The sequence below is a fragment of the Notamacropus eugenii genome, chromosome 1 (assembly GCF_028372415.1).
Source record: "Notamacropus eugenii isolate mMacEug1 chromosome 1, mMacEug1.pri_v2, whole genome shotgun sequence".
In the NCBI taxonomy this organism is placed as follows: Eukaryota; Metazoa; Chordata; class Mammalia; order Diprotodontia; family Macropodidae; genus Notamacropus; species Notamacropus eugenii.
Window position 1 is genome coordinate 514,959,765 of NC_092872.1, and position 25,015 is coordinate 514,984,779.

The window sequence follows — 25,015 nt, forward strand, 5'->3', positions numbered from 1 at the left end:
TCATAAGGGATTTATTAAAGTTGTACTGTTTACATTCCTAGATGAAAAGATGATACTTGTAACTTATGACATCTTTCTCATTATTAGGGTAGTTGGATGGAGTATATGTAGACAGAGGGCACAGGGTGAGTTAAATATGAAGGGATGATATCAAAAAAATAAAATTAAGGGATGAGAGGAATGTACTGGGAGGAGAAAGGGAGAGGTAGAATGGGGTAAATTATCTCACATAAAAGAGGCTAGAAAAAGCTTTTACAGTGTAGGAGTAGGGGGTAGGAGGGGTAGGTGAGAGGGAATGAGCGAACCATAATTTCATTGGATTTGGTTTAAGGAGGGAACAACACACTCAGTTGGGTATGGAAATCTGTCTTACCCTATAGGAAAGTAAGGGGGAAGGGGATAAAGGGAAGGGTAACATAAGGGGAGGAAGTAATCTAAAGCCACACTCTTGAGGAGGGACAGGGTCAAAGAAGAGAATAGAATAAAAGTGAGGCAGGATAGGATGGAGGGAAATATAGTTAGTGTTTCACAACATGACTATTATGGAAGTGTTTTGCATGAGTACACATGTATAACCTATATCCAATTCCTTGCCCTCTCAACGAGGGTGACTGAGGAGGAAGGAATGGAGAGAAATTGGAACTCAAATTTTAAAAAAAGAATGTTAAACATTGTTTTTACATACACCTGGGAAATAAGATATACAGGAAATAGGGTATAGAAATCTTGCTTACCCTACAGGAAAATAGAAGGTGAAGAGGATAAAAGAAAGGGGGGGGGGGAAATGATAGAAGGGAGGGCAGATTGGGGGAGGGGAGAGATGGGGAGAAAAATTGGAACTCAAAATGTTGTGGAAGTGAAAATTGAAAACTAAAATAAATTGAACTGTGAAAATTTTTTTCTTTTTTAAAATTTTAAATTTTAATCTAATTTAAAATTAAATTTAAAAATTTAAAAATAAAAATTTTAAATTAAATAAAAAAAGTTCCCCAATTACATGTAAAACAATTTAAAAAATTTATTAAAAAAATTTTTTTTGAGTTCCAAATTCTCTTATCCCTATCCCCTGCCTGAGACGGTAGATAACTTGATATATGTTACACATGTGTGAGCATACATACATATTTCCATATAGGTCATAATGTGAAGGAAGACATTGACCAAAAAAAAAAAACCATGAGAAAAAGTTAAAAATAGTATGCTTCAATATATATTTAGACTCCATCAGTTCTTTCTCTGGATGTGGATAGCATTTTTCATCTTAAGTCCTTTGAAATTGTCTTGGATCTTTGTATTGCTGAGAATAGGTAAGTCATTCACAGTTGATCATAGTACAGTATTGCTGTTACTGTGTGCAGTGTTCTGCTGGTTCTGCTTACTTCATTTTGCATCAGTTTGTGCAAGTCTTTGCAGTATTTTGTGAAGCAATCCTGCTCTACATTTCTTATAGCGCAATAGTATTCCATCACAATCATATACCACAACTTATTTAGTCATTCCCCAGTTGATGAGTACCTCCTCTGTTTCTCTTTTTTTGCTACTCCAAAAAGAGCTGCTTATTATAAATATTTTTGTACAAATAAATCCTTTTAAAAAATAAAAAAAAATGGATGCCCTTTTTTGGTCACCGTCATTTCTGCATATTATATCCATTCCTCAGCGTTGAGCCCTCCCTTGTAGCAAAATAAACCAAAGGTCAGTTAGCAAAACTGGTTTACTTTTGTCTATTTTTTATTTGGTCATGAACTTTTCCCTTATTCATAAATCTGTCACACAATTTCTTCCCTGGTCCCCTAATTTGTTTATAATGTTACCCTTTATATCTAAATCATGTACCTGTTTAGAGCTTATTTTGGAGTATGGTGTGATACATTGGTCTATACTTAGCTTTTGTCTATATTGCTTTACAGTTTCTCCAATAGTTTGTGTGAAAGAGTGAGTTCTTACTCCACTAGCTGGGATTTTGGGATTTATCAAACACGAGGCTGCTGTGCTCATTTGCTTTTCTATAATGTGTACTAAATCTGTCCCACTGACCAACTTCTCTGTTCCCTAACCAGTACCAAATTGTTTTGACTATTATTGATTTGAAGTATGGTTTGTACTGCTGGGCCCCCTTCCTTCTCATTAAAAAAAATAATCCCTTTAATATTCTTGACCTTTTGTTCCTCTTGATGAATATTGTTATTATTTTTCTATCTATGAAGTACTCTTTTGGCAGTTTGATGGGGCATGATACTGAATAAGGAAATTAATTTAGGTAGTATCATTTCTATTATGTTGGCTCAGTCTACCCATGAACTATTAATATTTCTCCAGTTACTTTTATGTTTTTATTTCTGTAAAGAGTGTTTTATAAATTGCAGGCATATATTTCTTGTTTGTGACTTGGCAAGTAGACTTTCAAGTTGTTTATACTTTCTGTAGTAATTTTAAATGGAATTTTTCTGTCTTTTTTTGCTGGATTTTGTTGGTTGACATAGAAATGCTGATGATTTATGTGGGTTTATCTTATATCCTGCAACTATGTTGAAATTATTGACAGTTTTGATTAATTTTTCAGTTGACTCTCTAGGGTTCTCTAAGTAAACCACCATATTGTCTGCAAAAGGTGCTTATTCTGTTTCCTGCTTGTGCTTATTCCTTTGATTTCTTTTTCTTGTCTTATTGCAATAGCTAACATTTCTAGCACTATATTGTACAATGATGGTGATAATGTACATCCTCACTTTACCCTGATATTACTGAAAAGACCTCCAGTTTATTCACATTGTAGATAATTCTGACTCTCACCTTTAGAAAGCTTGTCATATTAAATTAGAAAGCTTGTCATATTAAATTAGAAAGCTTGTCCCTATATTCTTTGGTTTTCTAGGTTGTATTTTTTCTAAACAGGAATGAGTATTTTGTCAGAAGCTTTTTTTTCATCTTTTGATGCAATTACTTGACTTTTATTATTCTTGCTATTAATTTGCCCAGTTATATTTATAGTTATGATGATATTGAACAAGCCTTACGTTCTTGGTATAAATCCAGCTTAACGATGGTGGAGGACTGTGATATGTTGTAGTCTCTTTGATAATACCTTATTTAAAAATTTGCCATCAACGTTCATTAGGGATATTGGTCTATGGTTTTTTTTTATTTTGAATTTTCCTAGTTTAAGTACCAAGATAGTATTTGTATCATAGGAGAAATTTGACAAGACCTCTTCTTATCCTGGTTTCTTCCAATCATTTATGTAGTATTGGAATTAATTGTTAAATTTTAAGTGTTTCATAGAATTTATTTGTAAATTCATCTGGTCCTGAGTTTTTTTCCTTTGGGAATTAATTTATGACTTGTTCAGTTTCTTTTTCTAAGTTTGGGTTGTCTTTTATTTCCTGATCTGTTAATCTAGGACAATTTATATTTTCATAAACATTCATCTGTTTAACTTAGGTTGTTAGTCTTATTGACGAAAAATTGGAAAAAGTAGTTCCTACTAATTTCTTTTTTCTTTGGTTGCATTTGTAATTAAAAAATTTTTGATATCAGCAATTTGGTTTTCTTTTTTTTTAAGCTCCTAATTTTATTTATTATTTCAGTGAATGTTTTCAGTTTTGTTAATCTCTTTGAGTTTCAGGATTTCTGTTTTGGTATTAATTTGGTGTTTTTAATTTGTGCATTTTCTAGGATTTTTTAGTTGAATGCCGAATTCATCCCCTTTCTTCTTTCCTTTTATTGATGAAAGTGATTAGAGATATGGATTTTCCCATTCCCTGATGTTTTGTCACATTGTCTCATTTTTCTCAATATCTTTAAGTGGATTAATTGTTTATATGGAGTTGTTTCTTGACAAAAAAAATCTTGTGAGGTATCAAGTTCAAATATCTGAATTGTACAGATAAGGAAACTGAAGCTCATTAAATGGCAAATGAGTTTCCCAGTTATGAAACTACTAAATGGAGCTTGGATTTGAACTCAAGTCCAGTTGGCTGTTGGTGTATTGGAAAGAATTTAGTGTTTGGAATCAGAGGACTTGTCTTCATTTCCTGACTTTATTATTTATGGGCCCTGCAATTTTGGTCAAGTCACTTAACTTCACTGGATCCCCAGTTCAAGGGGTTAGACTAAAAATTCTTTAAGAGTACTTCTAGTTCTAAATGTATGGTCCTATGAACTTTCTATTTTATTTTTCTCAAATATGTTTTATTGATATCTTTTATTTTTATATCGCTATCCTTTCTGGATATTACTGCCCACAACCCCTTTGTGGAATTGAATAGCCTTATGTGACAATGAAAAATAGCCAAAACAACAGATATATAGTGACTAGTGACTGTGTCAGAAGATGTATACAATATTCTGGCTCTTTGCTTAGAAGAAAGAATTATCTATTTTCCGGAACTTTTTTTTGTTTCTTCAAGTTTATCTTTCTTTTAGTGATCTTTTAATTTACATTGCCATAGTCATGGTGTATATGTCTTTTTTTGGGGGGCTTCTGTTTGTTTCGCTCTGTCTCAGTTCATACAGTTTTTCTCATGTTTCTCTCCAAATTCCTCACATTTGTCATTTTTCACAAATCTTTACGTTCATGTGCCCCAATTTTTTTCCAGCCATTCTCCTAATTTATAGGCATCAATATTTTATATTAACATTATTTTCAACTTTTTACCTTTTTTTCCCTTACCCAGAAAGTTACCCTCAGTATAAGGATTAAAAAATAGAAAAATACCAGTCTAGGTAATGAAACCAGCCAGCGAACACCTTGCCTATGTTTGACATCATATGAAATATTTCACATTCCTTCTATTTCGAACAATAATTCTAGCTCATTTTTGCATACTTTTGCTTGACAGAATTCCTCCCCCAGAAAGGAAACTGTGAAGGGACAAAGTCAGAAGTGCTGGTTCTAGCCCAAGGAGGCAAAAGGGCATTGAATTGCCTTCTCCAACTGAAAAACAAAGCTGAGTCTAACTTTGAGGGAAAAGACAAAAGCCTGTGAGTAAAGAAACAACCGTTAGCACATAGCCTGGGGACTTGTGACTTTCTGCATATATTACTGTCCCAAACCCTGGTTTTGGACAGCAGAATAATAAAACATTAAGATAGATAACATCCACCTCTCTAGATAAAGCCTAGGGGGTGTAACCCCAGCTGCTGTTGGCATACTGCTGAGTATGGTGCATATCAGAGAAGTAAAGGGCTGAGTAGTCTCTGGAGGGATACTCAGAGAGGAGAGTTACTGCTTCTTTTTGAGGACATTCTTGGAATTTTGGTCCCAGGAGTACTTGCACCCTAGCGCCCTAGATTTCTTTTTGGTCTGTGTTGCCCTAGAGCGATGGTTCTCAAAATGTTGTCTGAGGACACTTCCCAGGGTGGTCCTTGAGATCCTTTCAGAGGGACTACTAAGTGAAAAACTATTTCCATAACAATACTAAGACATTTTGATTCCTAATATGGTAGATATGGATATAGATATAACTCACCTAAACAAAAGCCATTTGGGGGGTTGGGGTCCTCAGTAATTTTCAAGAGTTTTTTTAGGGGCCAAATAAAATATAAAATATGAAATATCTTTTTAAAAAGTTTAAAGGAGTCCTGAGACCAAAAAATTCAAAAATCAGTGCTTTAGAGTAAAGTGAGACAAAACCCTGTTTTTGTGGGTGACTTGACCTGAAGAAGACTTGGGAGTGGTGAGAGAGAGGAGGAGGGAGTGACTGCAGCACAAGAGGAAGTCCTCCAGGAATTAGGAGCTAGAGGTCGACAACTGATTTTTGAAAAAGATGGAATAATAATACTGAAAGTTGATCTTTATGTTATTCTTTGCATACTGTACATTAGCTGTTTGAGTCTTTTCACAACCTGGTGCAGTAGGTGCTATGGTTATCCTTATTTTATAACTTTTTTTTGCAACTATTGTATCAGTATTTTTTTTTGTAATTTTGTACAAATTACAAAATTTTATAAACTGAGTCTCAAAAAAGGTTAAGTGGCTTAACTGTCATGGTCACATGGCTAGTGACAAAGACAGGATTTGAATTTGTTTTTACCATGTTCAGCACTGTAACCACTATATCATAACTAGAATTTTGATATAAGCACTATACTAAGTGGGTTATTATGAATAATAACTACCCACATCTTTGTAGCATTTTGTAAACTTAAAGCATTTAACCTCACAACAATCCTGTGAGTTAGTAAGGCAAAGACTTTTTTATTTTTTAATTATTGTTATTATTTTATTTGTTTTCAGTGTTCTACAATCATTTACATATATCTTAGATTTTTTCCCCTCTCCCCTCCTTTCCCCCTACCTTCCCACTCCTTCCCCAATACGACATGCAGTTTTATATTGGTTCTACACATACATTCCTATTACATACATTTTCACGTTAGTGATGTTGCATAGAAAAATTAAAATAAATGTGAGAAATCATAAAACAGACCAAAACATAATAGAAAAGAAAATGATCTGCTTCATTCTGCGATTGAATTCCATAGTTCTTTCCTTGGATGTGGAAGGCATTTTGCCTTAAGAGACCATTGGGAATTATTTAAGTCTTTGCATTGCAATGAAGTACTAACTCTACCAGAAAAATTCCTTGCACACTGTGGTTGTTTTTGTGTACAAAATTCTCCTGGTTCTGCTCCTTTCGCTCAGCATCACTTCATATAAGTCTTTGCAGGCCTCTCTGAAGTCTTCCTCTTCATCATTTCTTATAGCAAAATAGCATTCCATTACATTCATATACCATAATTTATTCAGCCATTCCCCAATTGATGGGCATCCCCTTGATTTCCAGTTTTTGGCCACCACAAAGAGAGCTGCTATAAATATTTTTGCACGTGTGGGACCCTTTCCAATTTTTATGCTCTCTTGGGGATACAGTCCTAGAAGTGGTATTGCTGGGTCAAAGGGTATGCACATTTTTGTAGCCCTTTGGGCATGGTTCCAAATTGTTCTCCAGAATGGCTGGATCAGCTCAGAGCTCCACCAACAATGAATTAGTGTTCCAACTCTCCCACATCTTCTCTAATGTTTATCATCATCCTGTTTTGTCATGTTAGCCAATCTGATAGGTTTTATGTGGTATCTCAGAGTTGTTTTGAGTTGCATCTCTCTAATCGATAGTAATTTAGAGCATTTTTTCATATGACTATAGACTTTAATTTCTTCCTCTGAAAACTAGTAAGGCAAAGATTTTTGTATACATTTTACAGATGAGGAAGCTGAGGTTCTTCTTATATCTTCCTTCTGTCCGTGATCTGACAGTGGTTTCCTTGCTGTTCCTTAAACAAGATACTTCATCTCCTGACTCTGGGTATTTTCACTGGCAGTCCTCCTTGCATGGAATTCTTTCTTTCCTCATCTCTACTTTCTGGTTTCTTTCAAGTCTTATCTCAGTCCTATCTTCTGCAAGAAGCCTTTTCCAATTCCCCTAATGCTATTGCTTTCCCCCAAGATTATTTCCCATTTATCCTGTATTCTCATGCTTTTACATTATTGTTAGCATGCTGTCTGTGAGATTCTTGAGAGCAGGGACTGTTTTTACCTCTCTATGTGTCCCCAGTCTTAGCAGATTGCCTGGCACATGGTGTTCACTTGGTAAGTGCTTGTTGTCTGACTATTGAATGTCATAGAGGGTACATAAAGAGCCCTCGTCACACTGCTTGTTAAATGTCAGAGTCATGATTGAAACTAAGGTATCCTGAGTGAAATTCCATCATTCTTTCCATTACAGAAGGCTTCAAGTCTTTGCCCATCAGAAACTTATAATTAAAGCCTCATGGAATGGTAGAGCAGAAGTAGACCTTAAAGGTGTGACTGAGACCCTTTCAACAAGACATATGATATAGAATTGGATTTTTCATTAAGGACATGGAGACATATAAAGGTTGAAATAAATAAACAAATGAATATATATGTAACTATATCTACATCTATATATAGTAAACATGCAGAAAGCACTTGGTTGGGACAAGGCCTGAATGAATAGATGGTTTGAGAGTTGAGTGCTAATGTGGTAGTGAGTTATTTATTACCGCAGGTATTTAAGCAAGTTGAATGTTTCATTGAGTTAGATATAACTTTTCTTAGCTGGGATACCTCCAAATTTATTCTCTCTTCATTCTCACAGGAGGACCTTCATCCTTCTTTGTGTTTACTTGTATCTCAGCAAGATGGTTTGTCCAGTGATATCTGCTAAAAAGCGTTGTGTACCAGCCTTCCTGCAGTTGACTTTCTATATTTCTCTTATAGAATATCCGGATAAACTCAAGTCTAAATCACAGGGAGGGAAATGGCACATGCCAATCTATCTGAAGATCTCTTTGAGAAGATTTGGGATATGTATAGTGTTGTGTCTGCTAGCAAAATGCAGTAGTAGTTCTGTTAACTGGAGTGTATGGCTGAATTGTACAAGTGGGATGATGTGGAGAAAATGCTAGTTTGGGGGTCAGAAGTCCGCAGTTTGGGTTCTACCACTGAATGTTTTGTTGTTTTAGGTACATCATTCCTAACTGGGCTTCAGTTTCTTTCTTAAAACAAGGAGGTTGGATTAGGTGACCAGCTCTCACATTCTGTGACTCTTTGACTCTACCCCTTAGCGTATGACTCACTTAAGTCACATTCATAATGACAATTAATTAAAATTATTTAATTAAAACTGACAAGTGCTTTGAGGTTTGCCAAGCATTTTACATACATTATTTCATTTGAGCCTAATAACCCTATTAAGTATATGCTACAAGTATTTCCATTTTTTTTGATGGTTGTAGGGCATGGTGGATAGACAGCTAACTAGCTGTCCTTGGAACTAGGAAGACCTGGGTGCAATCCTTGCTCTCAACACGTTGGCTGTCTGACCCCAACCAAGTTACTTAACCTCTTAATGTTCTAGTGCTGGGAGACTTCTTACGTCTATACATTGCAGAAAAAAGGCAAACTTGTTCCGGTAGAACATGCCCCATCATCAGAGAGTTTCCCTGAAATCACAAGTCTTGTCTGTGTCTCTATCCAACAGATGAGGTGATTGGCATAGAGCAGTTAATTGACTGTCTGTGGTCACATGGCTAATAAGTATCTGAAGGGAGATTTGAATCATTCTAAGCCTTTCCTGACTCTTGGTCTTTATGACTCTGAGCCTTAATTTCCATACTTGTAAAATTGAGATGACAGTATTAGTTGAGTGTATTTTGCAGGGTTGTGAGGTACCTGAAAAGCCCTGCAAAAATATAAGCTAATTTTTTTTATATAAATGTTTAGATTTGTGGTTTTGCATAACTGAGATATTTTGCATAACAGCTTCCAGAAATAAAATGACCTTTATTCCAGTAACATTAGAGGCAGAAGGATTTCTATTTTTAAGCATGAGCATTGTATTTCATCCTTGAAATTACAGACATCCCTATTAGAGAAGGGTAAGTCTTCATGAACTCAAATAAACACCTCACATCAAGAGCAGCTCATTTCTAGGACTGAATGTGCGGATCTGAAAGTAGAAAAAGGAGGTCAGCTTAAACGGAGACTTATTTTTTTCTTGGCTTTAGCCAGACTGACAAATAGCAATTAGTCACTTAATTTATTAATTTAACCTCAGTTCCTCATCTGTAAAATGGGGCCCTATCTCATAGGGTTACTGTGAAGATCAAATGAGATAGCATAAAATGCTTTGTAAACCTTAGAGTATCATATAAATGCTGTTTTTGTTATTCTTATTATTTATTCCCTGTGCAGCTAAGGAAGAGTCAATTTCATGAACATTTTTTAAGGCATCTACTTGTTAGGTCTTAAGCATCAGGTAGGTCTTTGCGTATAGCTGCATTTTCATTTGGGTTCCTAGCGCTGCTTTCTTTCATTCCGGAAATCTAATAATAATGCCAGATTCCCAGGTGTTTCCTTGCCATGTGTGTGACTGACCTTATGGGCCACATGGCTCACTGTGTTGGTGGTAACATGCTGGGTTCTCAGGATGTGAGGGGGGCAGGGTGGATTGTTGAACTTTCAGGTCAGACTGGCAAGTCTCCAAGGTGTTTGCCTTTGGGAAGTATCTTCTCTGGCTTTATCTAGGGAGGAGAGAGGGAAGAGAGAGCCAGTAATTCATCATACTCTTGGGGAGGGAGTGAGGGGAGCATTCCTTTCTCTTCTTGTTAATATGCCTACAGAGTATTTGGGGACCCTTTCTATTTAACATTTCATTTCAAGAACTGAACTAGTACAGTGGAAAGACTATTGACTCTGAAGCCAGAGAACATGGGTTCAGATCCCCCTCTGTTACCTGTTACCTTTGTGATTTGGGGAGAATTACTCAACCTTTTTTTTTAAGTCTTTGATACTCATCAGTGTATGTGCTAGCTCCACTGATGCAGATTGCAACTCTCTTTGTCTTCCTGCATTGCATAGGCCACAGTAATTCATTACCTAGATGCCAACCTTTGGTGATGAGCCAGTCTATCTAAGTCAGGTTGATCTTCTGAGTACACTCACATAGACTGTCATAAGGCCAATACTAGGAGCCTTTCTGCCATTCTAGAACCTATGGTATAGCCTTTGAGAATGGAGTATCACCTGTTTTTTGAATCTTGGGTTTATTTTTTGAATTAAAAAAAACTATGTTCTTTCCTTTCTTCCTCCTTGTTGAAATAGAAAAAAAGAAAAAACAGACTCTTGAAACAAATATGTATAGTCAAGCCAGAAAAAAATTCCCTCATTTGGCCATGTCCTAAAGCATATGTCTTATTCTGCATCTTGAATCTTTTACCTCTCTGTCAGATGGGTTGCATAGACCATCCTCAGACCTTTGAACTCATGATTGGTCATTGTACTGGTAAGAGAGCTTAAGTTTTTTTACAGTGTTGTTTTTCTATAAATGGATTTTATGGTTCTACTAACTTTACCACATATCAGTTCATGTAAGTTCTCTCAGGTTTCTCAAACTCATCTGTTTAATCATTTCCTTTTGTACAATGATATTCTCTTTCCAAAGAATGGGGTGTGACTATTATGTGAAGCTTTAAAAAAAACTTGTGCTGATAATACTTAAAAATCATTTATTGCTAAACTGTATCACTGGCAAATGAACCGTACAGCTTAGCTAGTGTAGGAATATGCAGGTCTTACCATATCAGGTACCTTCCTCCTGGCAGCTTTGCCTGCCTGCCCGCCTGCTCCCCTTGCACCTACCGCTCCTTGTTAGCTTGAGTGACAGTGCTGTTAGTACTGCAGTGCTCTAAACAAACCACACAAGTTGGCTTTCTGAAATACACTGACAGTGCGTGAGCTGAGAATTCTAGTCTTGTGGCTTGCAATGTGCAAGAGATAAATACATATCCATATGCCACTGGTGAATGTGTTGCTGCTCTGTTTACCTTTTATGCGGTGTGATGAACAGACTTATACTATGTGATGGTTACATGATGAAAGGCTATAAACCAGTTTTTGGATTGAAAAAACAGGGTGTGATGATTATATGGTGAATTATGGTAATTTACCTAGCCATTCTTCAATTGATAGGCACTCTGTTTCCAGTCCTTTGCTTCCACCAAAAGAGCTACTCTCAATATTTGTGTATTTCTGGCTCCTTTCATGGTGCCACTCTGTCTTGTCACAACAAGGAATTGGAGGAAGACTTTGGAGCTAGCTGTGACAACTTGACCTTTAATCATAAAGCCTTTTAGTGCCATAGGGAGGTAATAGCTTTTATAATAAACAATGAGTCACTTCAGTACTTTCAGTACCATGACTTCTATTGCCTCACAGAGATGTATTACATATTCTTATAGGGCTGTTGTAAGGATTAAAGGATAGTCATAGGATGCTTTGTAAATTGCAGTTTGCTATATAAATACGAGCTATTGTTATCATACTTTTTCCTTTGAGGTGTTTTGTTTTGTTTTTACTAGAAAAACCTACTATCCCTTTTCTTGTTTTATGAAGACTCTATTGGATCCATGGCCTTCCAGAGATGAAGATCTCAGTCCATCCTTTCCCACTCATCCTACTTGAATATTGTTCATGTGTTTCTGTTAACTACTCTAGGGAGTTTATGCAGTATGTGGGAGCCTTCCTTTTAAAAAAATTAGTTTTATTTTTAATTTATGGAATAAAGCAGGCATTTTTATAACAGTATAATAAAATGATGATTGCACATGAAAACTGCAAATCTATTATGTAAAACTTGTTATTCCTTTTAAATATAAAATACAATTATCATGTACATTTTTTCCTCCCCCCTTAGAGATGGCTACCATTAGACACAAATATTGTATATATGTAAAATCATTCTACATATATTTCTGTTTTATCAGTTCTTTCTCTCATTCCAGATAGGGTCTTCCTTCCTATGCCCTTTGTAGTTAATTTGAATATTTATGCGAGTCAAAATGACTTGGTTGCTAAAAGTTGTTCCTAAAACAATATTGAGGTTACTGTATTCAACATTCTCCTGGTTCTGTTTATTTAGTTCTTCATTATTTTGTGCAAGTCTATCCATGTTTTCCTAAGATCATTGAGTTTTTCATTTTTATAGTATTCTGTCACAATCACATATCATAGTTTCTTCAGCCATTCCCCAATTGACAGGCATCCCCACAATTTCCAGTTCTTTACCACCACAAAGAGAACTGCTAGAAATATTTTGGAACATATATGTTCTTTTCTTTTTTCCTTAATTATCTTTGGAAATAGAACTACTATTGGTATTTCTGTTTCAAAAGGTATAGGCAATTTGTCTTCCTTTCTATCTCTGGACATTTCATTAGGTACCAGTCGAGCATCCAGTTTGAACATTGATTATCCCATAACTAGCCCAACTTTTTTTTCAGTCACGTTTTTCTCTAATAATATTCTTTATACTGTTGCTTCCATGTGATAATAGAAAAGTAATAACAATAAAATAACTAAGCAAACAAAACATTTATATAGCGCTTCTTATGTGTGTGCCAAGCTGTGTGCTAAACACTTTACAAATTTATCTCATTTGGTAGTCACAACAGTCCTGGGAAGTAAGTGCTATTATTATCCTTATTTTACAGGTGAGTAAACTGAAGCAAACAGAAGTGAAGTGACTGTGTGAAGGCTCACATAGCTAATAAGTGCCTGAGGCTACATTTGAACTTAGGTCCTCCTAATTCTAGTCCTTGGTACCATCCATGCTTGGTACCATCCAACTGACACTTATTTCTTATTTGTATTGAGTTGAAGTCTTCTCTTACCTGGCCACATGCTTTACCATTGCCATTTTGGGTGATACTCAGTAGACAGCAGAGCACTTTACTTTTTTTTAAGGTAATACAGAAGCCTATAGTCTTAGTTTTACCCATTTGATGGAAGCTAGACTCTCTCTTCCTGCCCCACACTGGTTAGTTATTTCTTGTTAGTCCTTCTGGACAAGAGTCTTCCTTGTGGGAGTCAGTACATCTCTGAGCTTCTCTCCTTTTGTCTGTTAACCCAGATATGAGTTCCATCTTCTCATTTGAAAAAATACATTTTTATTCAAATCAGTTATTTTCACATTGCCTAAATTTCCTCCTGTATCCCTCCATCTCTTCCCCAGAGAGCTATTTCATGTAACAAAGAATCTTTTTTTAAGGAAAAAAGAGGAAGAAGAGGGGAAAAAAAGAATCTACAAAGCCAGGTCAATATATCTAAAACATCTGAAAATGTTTTATGCAGTGTTCCATACCCATAGACATTGGGGTAGCTAGGTGATGCAGTGAATAGAGCCCCAAGCCGGGAGTCAAGACCTGAGTTCAGGTTTGGCCTTGATCACTTACTAGATGTGTGACCCTCGATGTATGGCTTTATCTCCTTTTGCCTTTGGTTGTTGTTATTTAGCCATTTCAATTGTGAATGACCCCATTTAGGATTTTCTTGGCAAAGATACTGGAACAGTTTGCCATTTCCTCCCCCAGCTCATTTTACAGATGAGGAAACTGAGGCAAACAGAGTTGTGACTTGCCCAGGGTCACATAGCCAATAAATGTCTGAGGTCAGATTTGAACTCAAGTCTTCCTCACTCCAGGCCTGGCACTTTATCCACAGCATCACCTAGTTATCCTTGCCTCAGTTTACTAGCCTATAAAAATGGAGGTAATACTGGCACTTGCCTCCCAGGGTTGTTGTGAGGATCAGATAATAAGTGTAAGGTAGTTAGCATAGTGCCTGGCCTATAATATAGATGTTAGTTGTTACGATCATCATTTAACCTCTGCGATGGAATGGGGAGAGATCCCATATCTCTTTTTTTGAAACCATTCTTGATCTTTGCAATTTTTCAACATTCATTTTTGATTGTGTTTTGTGATGGTTCTTTCCATTTACATTGTTGGATTCTTTGGATATATTAAAAAATATTTATAGCAGTATTTTTTGTGTATGTGCTAGTAAACAACTGGAAACAAAGTAGATGCCCGTTAATTGAGGACTGGCTAAACAAACTGTGATACATGAACATAGTATAAGACTACTGTTCTGTAAGAAACAATGTATATGATAAAGGCAAAGAAGCATGGAAAGACTTCCATAAACTGATTCAGAATGAAGTAAGAAGAACCAAAAAGACAAGAAATTTCTTTTATTAATGACCTTGGGGTGTAAGTCTAGTAGTCCCACCCCATTTAAAAAAAGGTGAACTTCAGAGCCTGATTATCTGTGGAGACCTTTACAATTCCATGGTGTTAAAGATGAGTCCAATACCCTATTAGTTCAGGTTTAATGTTAGGCTGAAATGAGGCACTCATAATTCATTAAACAGTTAACAGAATGAGGTTTACTTTGTATATAGGTATGGGGTTTACTTTACGCAGAAAAGATATGCAATAAAGATACAGTTGTACTTAGTTTCCCTGGACTTGCCTCACCTTGTTTCCTTATGAGAATGCATCTGGTCAGCAGTACAGGGCATGGTAACTTGTGTGGTCTTCAGAAATACAATAAGTTGGAGGGGTGCTGACTCCTTGTGGGTGGGATTTTTATTCCTAGAGATCAGGAAGTTCTATCAAGGGAGGAAGGCAGGGGCTAGTAAAGTCCCAGGGACAGCTTTGTTGCATTTTAGGGAAAACTAATCCTTGTTTCGGGGAAAAGGGGGAATCCTTCTTCTATGACACATAGCCTACCTCTTATGGAGGCAAAACCACATATATGTCACAAATACGATGTATGTAGTTTAGAGTCTACATTAGTGGCTGTGTTGTAACTTCATTATAATCTTTGTTACTTTGTATCTGTTGTCAGGGTCCACAGCCATGGCCTATTGGATGGGTACACCAAGGAGCAGCAGAAGGGATAAAGGAGTGTTGCACTCTGGGATTGTAGCCTCTGTTTCTGGTCCTTCCAAAGCTAGACTCTTAAAATTAGACCTTGCTTGAGACAATATGGCCGACTTAGGGGAAAAAAATATCTCTGGTAAGAACAGGAGCCCCATTTACTTCTGTAGAGCTGACTACATTCTTTCCCCAGGTGTTGTGATTGCTTGAGATGCTGTGGCCGAGGAGATCCCCGGCCCAGAACAGTCTGGCTTGGTCACCCAGAAAAAAGGGACCAGAGATATCCTCGAAATGTGATCAATAATCAGAAGTACAGCCTGTTTACCTTTCTTCCAGGGGTAAGTATGGAAGCTAGCCCCTTCTTCCTTAGTTCTGTCTTTCCTTTAATTCTCACTTGAAGGATTAGATTTATTTAGAGAAGGTTGCAGCTTGGTAGGGGAGTAACATTCAGGCCTTATCCAAGCAGTTTCTAGGAGGCCTGAGCATTTTTCATTGCCGTGTTGACTACCTACTGTAAATCATTCCTTGCTAGGACCCATGGAGTGGTGGCATCTGCAAGGTTGAATGGCTGCACATTTTTAAAGTAATTGACATTTAGCCTTATTGCCATTTATGTCATGCTTATGAATTGAAGTGACCCATTGGAGCCTGTTTCAGGAGTTTAATCACCACATAACCCTTCCTTACTCCCTCAGCAGTGTTTTTTGGCCATCATTTCCCCCAAACCCTCCACCCCACTTATATATATATAAATTTTTTTTTTTTCTATTTTAATTGCAGGTGCTGTTTAATCAGTTCAAATACTTTTTCAATCTTTACTTCTTACTTTTGGCCTGTTCTCAGTTTGTCTCTGAAATGAGACTCGGAGCACTTTACACCTACTGGGTTCCCTTGGTAAGTAAACTAACATTGTTTGTTCAAGAACCCTTCAGTGTTATAAAACAAAGAATTCTTTGTTACTCTAACCCAGCAATCAGTGTGAGCCAGGAGCCTTTAAAAAAATTGCCCAGACCTGTTATTTCATTAGTGTAGATAATCTTTAGTAAGGAAATTTCCTCTACTCCTCTGCAACTTAAAAGTGTTAGAGTTGCATGGGGCACTGAGAGGTTAAGGGACTTATTCAGGACCACACAGTCAGTATGTGTCAGACTTTATACCCTTGCTTGCCTCACCAAGGGAGTCTTTTGAGTGTAGGCAGTTTGGGATGTCTTGAAAGCTTGATTCACATGTGATCTACTGTATAATGAGATTTTCCTGTGTGGCTCTGAATTGATATTGGCAAACCCCATTTTCTGTTTCTAGGAGCCATGATGTATTTATTAACGTGACCATTGGAACTGGTAATAGTGGTGGTCTCACTGAGCTTTTGAAGGCTATTAATGAACAGATTGAACTTACAAACTTCTCAGCCCCTTCTCTCCAGGGACTGATTTTCTGCTCATTTATTTTTACAGACGTCAATCTCCAACCCTTAAGGTTGTCTCCTTAGAAAACATTTAAGAATGTTTGGGGGCCCAGGCCCTTCTTGAAAACACATCATTTTCAGTGGAAAGAGTTATCAAAAATTTGTACCTGATGCTGCCCAAGCTAAAACCTATTCCTAAGGAATGTAGATTACAGAATGATTATAGAATCATGGGATTTAGAACTGGGAGAGATAATAACTATCATTTATATGGAGCTCTAAGGTTTGCAGAATGCTTTATACCTATGCTATATTCATTTGATCCTCACAACAACCCAGTGAGATAGATACTGTTATTATCCTCATATTACAGATGAGGAAACTGAGGCTGAGAGACATTAAATGACTTGCCTGGGGGTCACAGAGCTAGTAAATGTCTGAGGCAGGATTCAAACTTAGGTCTTCTAAGACATCAAATCTGTCGTTCAGTTCACTTTGCCAGCTAGCAAAGTTGAGATCCTTTCATTGAATTCATTTATAGCTGAGATTTAAGGGGCTAACTGAAAATTTAAGTAGATTCTAACTTTCTGACCTGGATGAAAAAGGGCAAGGATGTGGACAGAGTTTTCAACAGTGTGTCTCCTTTGCTTCTTGCTACTTTTCTCTTTTGTTAGAGAAGAAAGATGCAATAAAGGGGGAGGGAGGATGGTATAGAGTATAGACTTTCTAGTTTGATCAAGAGACTATTAAAGTCATCCCTGTAATAATCTCAAACAGACTAGATGAAGTGGATTGACTAAATATGAGGAGAAAAGCTGCTTTTTTGGGCAAACTGATCAGAAATTCAGTTACTGTGTGCCAGTCCTAAGAATGATAGCACTCCAATATTTGTTTCAGAGTAAATTTTCAAAAAGAGAGTAAAGTTTGAGGATAGGAGCAGGAAATTGTGTTGCAGTTGATAAAAGTTAGTGAAAAATGTGGAAATCAGAGCACATAGAACGTAGCCTTGTCTGTAGTTGTCACTCAGTAATTATCTATTGAATAAATTGTGCCTTAATTTTTCTTTTAAGGGAATTTAATACAAGTCATCATGAAGCATAATTTGATAGGACAGACTATATTTAGCTGTTGGAATATTGTTGACTTTTTTTTCTTTTAGGACTAGTAAAAGATGATTTATTTTGATCTTGGGAAAATGGTGCTTGATTTGTGTAGTAGCGACAAAAGCATTTGGTTGAGGTCTGTTGTCTTTGTTGTGGAAGAATATTTCAGAAGAGAAGAAATTACCTTTGGAACAACAACCTTGCCAACTTAAACTTAGGAAGTGAAGGTAGATGTTGCAAAGTACTTTGGAACACACTGATAGAACTTCAGTAGAGGGCCAGGCTGATGGGAGATGAGAAAGTGTCTTGGCTTCCCTCCCCATTTGTACTTTTTTCATTCTTAACAATGTGGAAGCATCTGTCCTATTAGGTCATTAACTGTTTTAATTCCCTAGAAATTAATAGTTAGAATGGGCAGCTAGGTGGCATGGTGAATGGAGCATCAGACCTAGAATCAGGAAGACTCATATTCCTGCTTTTGAATTTGGCCTCAGATATTTACCAGCTGTGTAACCCTAGGGCAAGTTATTTTACCTTGTTGGCCTTTGTTTCCTCATCTATGAAATGGCAAACCATTCCAGTATCTTTGCCAAGAAAACCCAAATGGGGTCATGAAAGTTGGACTCAATTGAAAATGACTTGCCAATAGAGTATAATGTCTCAAGAAGGGATTTGTTCCCACATAAGAGCTTGGGACAAAATTTTCATAAGCGCTTTAAGTAGAAAAAATTCAATAGAGGTGACTTTTATCATTAACAAAAATAACCTTTAACTAAAATATGTGTGATTCATGCTGGGCTGCTTTCCAGCTGGTGGTTGTAGGAAATACCTTTTCTCATAGGCTGAACTTCTCTTGCTTTCTCTGGGGAGTCCTAGGCCTAGCATGAGCAGACCCAGGACATTGATTTAAAACCAAGTTTGCATCTAAGTTTTTAATCCTCTGTGCCTGGTTTATTCCAGAAAGTCAGAGAAAATTTAGAAAAGCAAGGTCTAGGCTTTCTAAAGATGCCTTGCAATGAAACAGAACAGAGGTAATCCCAAATAGCAGGCTTTCTGACATTTTCTCCACTGGTAGACTTTTCTGATACCCTCAGTTCTTTACTGTGCTGCCCCATCCTCAAGAAGCCTGTGGTTCCTCATTTCTTTTTACTTCTCTCTAGTGTCCCAGCTTTGGAATGACTTTTTCTACCATGGTACATTTAGAATATGAAACTGCTTCACTGATATATCTTGCAGTCTAAGGGAACAAATGATTATTATTTTTTATATGAAATGAAATGAATTTATTTTTTGTTACATTTTAAGTTTTGAACTGTCTCCCTTCCTCCTTGTTCTAAATCTTGAGGATAATTTTCCTTAATAATTTCTTGAAGTATAATATCTAGACTTTTTAATTATAACTTTCATAAGGGAACAAACTTATGTACAGATGAGGTTATCAGCATTTGATCTCATTTAAACTGGATTCATATAATTTAACTCATCAGGCTCTGAATTCAGTATATGCTTTTAAGCTCCCATGAATTACAAAGCACCACTGGAGATGTAAAGACAAATGAAACTCATTCCCTCACCTCTAGATGCTTTCTTCTACTGGAGGGAATGCATTGGGTAAACAAACACACGTAACTCAAGGAAAACTGAGGGAGAGAGTACTAAGTATGAAAATGTTCAGGGAAGGCCTAGTGAAGGAGGTGCCTTCTGAGTTAAACCTTTGGAGAGGTGGGAATGAGTAGGCAATGTATTTTGGGAGGGGAGGACAGTTTAAACTAATGAATTGGAGAGGAGGAGAATAGAAACAAGGAGACCAGTTAATAGGCTGTTAAAGAAGTTACAGGCAAAAATATGTGAAAGGTCTGAACCATGATGATGACTGGGTGTAGAGAGGAGATGGATGTGCGAAAGTGGAGGTGGAATTGATCAGAAGTGGAAACTCCCATTGCTGGTGCCTCCTCTTCCCAAATTAATTTTTATTCCTTTTGTATGTGTTTCATACATGCCTGTATATATATATGAATTGTTTCTCCTGAGAGCAGGGATGGTGTCACTTTGATCTTTTGTTCCTATTGTCTAGCACAGTGTTTTACACATAATATATGCTTAACAAATGCTTGTGGATTGATGGGAAACAAAAAAGGAAAGCAGTTAGGTGACTGATGAGTTAGGAATGATGAGCCTGGAGTTAGGAAATTCTGAGTTCAAATCCCACCTCAGACACTTACCCAACTGTGTGACTCTGGGTCACTTGCGTATGTCTGCTTCAGTTCTTTCAACAATAAAATGGGGAACATGATAGCATCTACCTTCCAGGGTTGTTGTGAGGATCAAATGAGGTAAATATTTGTAAAGTGGTTAGCAAGATGCCTTGACGTATGTTGTTGTTCAGTCATGTCTGACTCATCATGACCTCATTTGGCATTTTCTTGGCAAAGATACCAGAATGGCTCGTCATTTCCTTCTCCAGCTCATTTGATAGATGAGGAAATTGAGGCCAACACGGTTAAGTGACTTGCCCAGGGTCACACAGCTGGTAAGTGTCTGAGACCAGATTTGAACTCAGGAAGATGAGTCTTTCTGACTCTAGGCCCAGCACTCTATCCACTTTAACATCCAGCTGTCCTTGTATATAATAAGTACTTAAGAAATGCTTAATAAATAAACTCTGAGGTTATGAACTGGGGTAGGGGGGATGGTGAAAATTGTAGTACACTCAGCAGAAATAGACAATTTTTGTAGGAGGGCAGGTTTAGAGGGAAGAGAATGAATATCATTTTAATAGATGTTTTGTATAGATAAAGGGGCACTGGAGTGGGAGTCAGATCTGAGTTCAAGTTCTGACTGACTGTCACTACTTCTTTGGGCTTCAGTTTCCTCATCTGTAGAAGGATAGAAATGGTGAGGATCTAGAAATGGTGACCTTATCTAGTCCAACAGTAGTATTCTGTAGCTTTTTGTAAGTTTCCAAGTTTTCCTCTTAGTTCTGTTGATATCTACACAATAGTCCTGTGCCTTAGGTTTAATTCAGTCAGTCAGTAAACATTTATTACATGCTTACTATGTGCCAGGCACTGTGCTAAGTACTAGGGATACAAAGAAAGGCCAAAGACAATCCCCATCCTCTAGGAGCTCCCAGTCCAATAGTGGAGACAATATGCTAGTAACTGTGTTGACGTAAGCTCCGTAAGGATCATTAAGAAATAATCAACAGAATGAAGGCCCTAGAATTAAGAGGGATTGGGAAAGGCTTCCTGTAGAAGATGGGATTTTCCTTCTTCCTTGTTGACCCCAACATCACTCCTTGTTTCAAGGTCAAAAACCACCCTTTCTACAGTCACCTGAATCAGTGGTTCAAGTTTCTCCTAGGGATCCACTAATATAAATCTTACAGGACCAGGCCATTTATTTCCTGATCTCCAACTTTTACACCTTTTCCAGTGGGTATTCCCAAGAGTCTTGCTCAGTTTATCCAGTAATCCAATGCAGTTTTTGCAAAATGGCTTGCTCTTTTTCTTCTCTCTCTCTTTTAGATCTCCTAAGGGACACTGCTTTGCATGTCTAATCATACTCATCGTATCCATCTTTAAAATGTTCTCATCAATCCTGTTTCAGCCAAAGAGGGGGGTGGGAGATAGTCTTTTTTTAAACTATCTTTTTATTTATTTCATTAAATATTTACCAATTACATTAACATTTCCTAACGCTGACATAAAACATTTTTAAGTTCCAAATTCTTTCCCTAACTTGCACTCCTCAATTTCCCCTTGAAAAGGCAAGCAATATGATAATTATTATACTTGTGAAACATGTTATACATGTGAAATGTGTACTTATACATGTAAAAAGTACTTCCACATTTGCAAGGTTGCAAAAGACAACACAAAAAAATAAGAAAAATCAAGTGAAAGAAGTATGCTTCAATCTGTACTCAGTGTTCATCAGTTCCCTCTCTGGAGGAGTATTTTTCATCATGGGTCCTTGGGTCATTGTCTTGGTCAGAGTAGCTAAGTCTGTCACAATTGATTATGGTTGCAATATTACTGTTACTATGTACGGTGTTCTCCTGGTTCTGCTCACTTCACTTTGCATCAGTTCATATAAGCCTTCCCAGATTTTTCTGCAACCTCCCTGCTTGTCATTTCTTATAGCACAATAGTATTCCTTTATAATCACATACCGCAACTTATTCAGTCATTGCCCAGTTGATGGGTATTGGGAGCAATATTCTTAAATCTACTTATTTTGGGGTATGCAGATTCTCTCCTTAAATATCTATTACATAGAGGGTAAATTTTCCCAAAAACTATTCACGCAAATAATACTTATTCCTCTCCCTTGAGTTTACAATATGAGGTCATTTTATATACTGATTGAAAAATTTGAGAAATGTATATTGGTGATGGGCAGCTAGGTGGCATAGTGGATAGAACTCTGGACCTGGAGTCAGGAACACCTGAGTTTAAATCTGGTCTCAGGCACTTACTAGCTATGTGATCCTGGGCAAGTCACTTCACCCTTGTTGGCTTTATTTTCCTCATCTGTCAAATGATCTGGAGAAGGAAACAGCAAACCACTCCAGTATCTTTGCCAAGAAAACCCCAAGTGGAGTCGCAAAAAGTTGGACAGGACTGAAATAACTGAACAACAACGCTACCAGCATAGGTGATATAATCTGCTCATTAAGTTATAATTCTTGAGATTTCAGTCTTAGGACCTAAGGTTTTGATTTATACATAAAATTGCATAGTGAAGTAAAGAGTATGTGTGTATGTGTGTGTGTGATACTGTCTACTTCAGGCTTTGAGCAACATGTCATTTGACTTATTCCAAAAGAAATCCTTATGGGTCAAGGAGAGTAGGATTTTCTAGCATTAAAAAAAAGTGCACTTACGAGAAATCATATTTGAAAAGTGTTTCTTCTCCTGCATTCTAGGCTTACCCCTAAAATTGTTTCTTGTGTTGTTGGTAGAGAATAAATAATAGCTAACTAGAGTGAAGAAATCCAACTTTTTTTTGAAGCCCAACTTTTAAAATGGCTGCATGTATTCTATCTTATTCATTTATTATGAGTCACTGAAAGATATCTCAGAAAGGCCGTGAGTGAACTGAAGTCTTTGAAATAAGACTCCTCTCCAAATATCACTGAATATTAACCCCAAAGTTGGGTAGCTGGAATTTATTTCTGTACCCAATTTACATCTTTTAGTAAGGCAGTTAACTTTAGCCTTAGGGACATGTTCTTCTGTTAATGGGAAGTGTATGTATAAATGGAGAGAAGAAGTACCTTAGGCAGGCAGTGCTAGCAATTTCCAAGATTTATTCCAAGCAAAGGGGTATAGTCTCTTGTCTTTGTGTGCCCACACACTTTCCATTAAAATGAATGGGAATTATCTACACCCATGTGGAGAAAAATAGAAACTCAAGCATTTGAGAAAAGCAGTTTGCACATGGTACAAAATAGCTGCACTGACAACCTTCTGTGAACTTGGTCAGACCTCTTTACGGGACCTTGGGGGATTATCTTGGCTCTGTATGTGGTCTACTTTCACTTTATTCCAAAATTGACCAGATTTTCTTTAACCACAATGTACATCTTATATTTGATTGGCAATAGGAATAATCCTTCTTCAATTGGGAAGAGCTACAGTTCTTTGTCAGGGTCACACAAAGAGTCACATCCCTGTCTCGTTTATTTAAGGGATTTAAACTTCTGGGGAATCAGTTTAAATATTGCATGTGGCAAATAATTGGAAGGAATCCTTTCTTTTATTCTCTAAAGCAGTTGTAACAGCTGTCATAAAAAGTGACAATTGACAGTGTCAGCTGAGAAAAACAGAAAACGTGTCAATGTGATCCTGTTTTGGAAAACAATGAAATAAATGTTTTGGACTTTGTGAAAGGAGAAAAAATGAGATGAAAACATAATTTTTCTGCTGGGATTCTCTTACCTTCTGTTCTACTCCCCCTTTTTCTAGTGGAACAGATTGGTTGGGATGTATGGGAAAGGGAAAGATTTATTAAAGCCTCATGCCTGCATTCTTCTGTCTATGTCTTCTCTCTTTAGGGGTTCGTGCTGGCCGTCACTATCATCCGAGAAGCAGTGGAAGAAATCCGATGTTACATGCGGGACAAGGAAGTGAACTCCCAGATCTATAGCAAGCTCACAGTGAGAGGTCAGAGTTTTGGCTCCTGCTTTCTGCCTCTGCTTGCTGTATCCTGCTGCTGACTGTTGGGGCAGCGGGGGTCGCAGCTCAATCAACTGCGCTGACAGTAAAGGAGGCAGAGTTCAAGGCCCTGGGCAGATAGGCGAAGGGGCACGTGGCTTTGTGGTCACTTCGTTGCTCCTGGTACAAGGGAGGCATCTGCCTACAGGTCTGGTGGGCTCAAGGGGTGGAGACTGGATTTTAGTGCAGCATAGGATAATTTTTGCAATTGGCACAGACATTTAAAATCTCCAACATCCCTGTTCTGCTCCTGTGCCTTAAAATTCATTAGACAAATACTAAGGTGTCACATATTAAAACTTTGCAAAGAGATTCCCCACTTTAGTCCCTAGCCTCAAGTGCTGGGCTCTGGGGAGGCAGTTGGAGTAGAGGTGGGAAAAGTTGTTTTTCTCTTCATGTTTCTACTTGCATTACAGGGACTGATCAGGCCATAGCTGTATCACTGAATGTTCTGTATCCACAACTGCATCAAGGAAAGTCAGGGTTGACAGGGAGGAGGAAAACGAGGACTATCCAAGGAATTAATCACTGGTTATTTTGGAACCAAAACTGACAAGGTGTTTCTTGAAAAGACACCAAATTCTCCTAAGTATACTATAGGTGCATTTTTCCTAGAATAGACCATTATAGAGAGACAGTAAGAGCCCTGGAGTTGGAAATCCAAAGACCTGAATTTGAGTATTGACTTTACCCCTTGTTGGATATGAGCTGGGTGTCCTTGGAAAAAATCATTTGATACCACTGAGCTTTGGTTTCCTCTACTGTAAAATGAACTGAATAAAACTTGTATTACCTACTTTATAGAGCTATTGTTAGGGTCAAATGAGTGAATATGTGCTAAAGTACTACGTAAATTTAAGATTACTATTATTATTGTTAAGTAATAAGTGGAAAGATGGCTATATTTGGAATCAGAAGACCTCGTCTCAAATCCTGCCTTCATTAGTCAAATACTTGTGTGACCTTAGGCAAGTCATACCTCTGTGGGCTTTGGCTCCACAAAGAGTTAAACTAGATGATTATTGATGTTCCTTCCA

The 25,015-nt window shown here is 37.2% G+C and overlaps 1 protein-coding gene across 8 annotated transcripts in view; it reads left to right on the forward strand.

Moving 5' to 3' along the window:
• The window catches only part of ATP9A (ATPase phospholipid transporting 9A (putative)), a 156,359-nt gene that overhangs the window by 16,298 nt on the left and 115,046 nt on the right, over window positions 1–25,015 (forward strand). For 6 of the 8 annotated variants that reach the window (XR_011972344.1, XM_072633539.1, XM_072633535.1 and 3 more), the window contains exons 2-4: window positions 15,443–15,587; window positions 16,030–16,143; window positions 23,819–23,927. Coding sequence is in view for 7 of the 8 variants with exons in the window: in XM_072633535.1 (XP_072489636.1) it covers window positions 15,443–15,587; window positions 16,030–16,143; window positions 23,819–23,927 (368 nt within the window). In the remaining variant the exon portion in view is untranslated. Of the gene's footprint in view, window positions 1–4,820; window positions 15,588–16,029; window positions 16,144–23,818; window positions 23,928–25,015 lie in introns of those variants that run through there. The other 2 variants (XM_072633541.1, XM_072633538.1) reach the window with 2 other exon arrangements.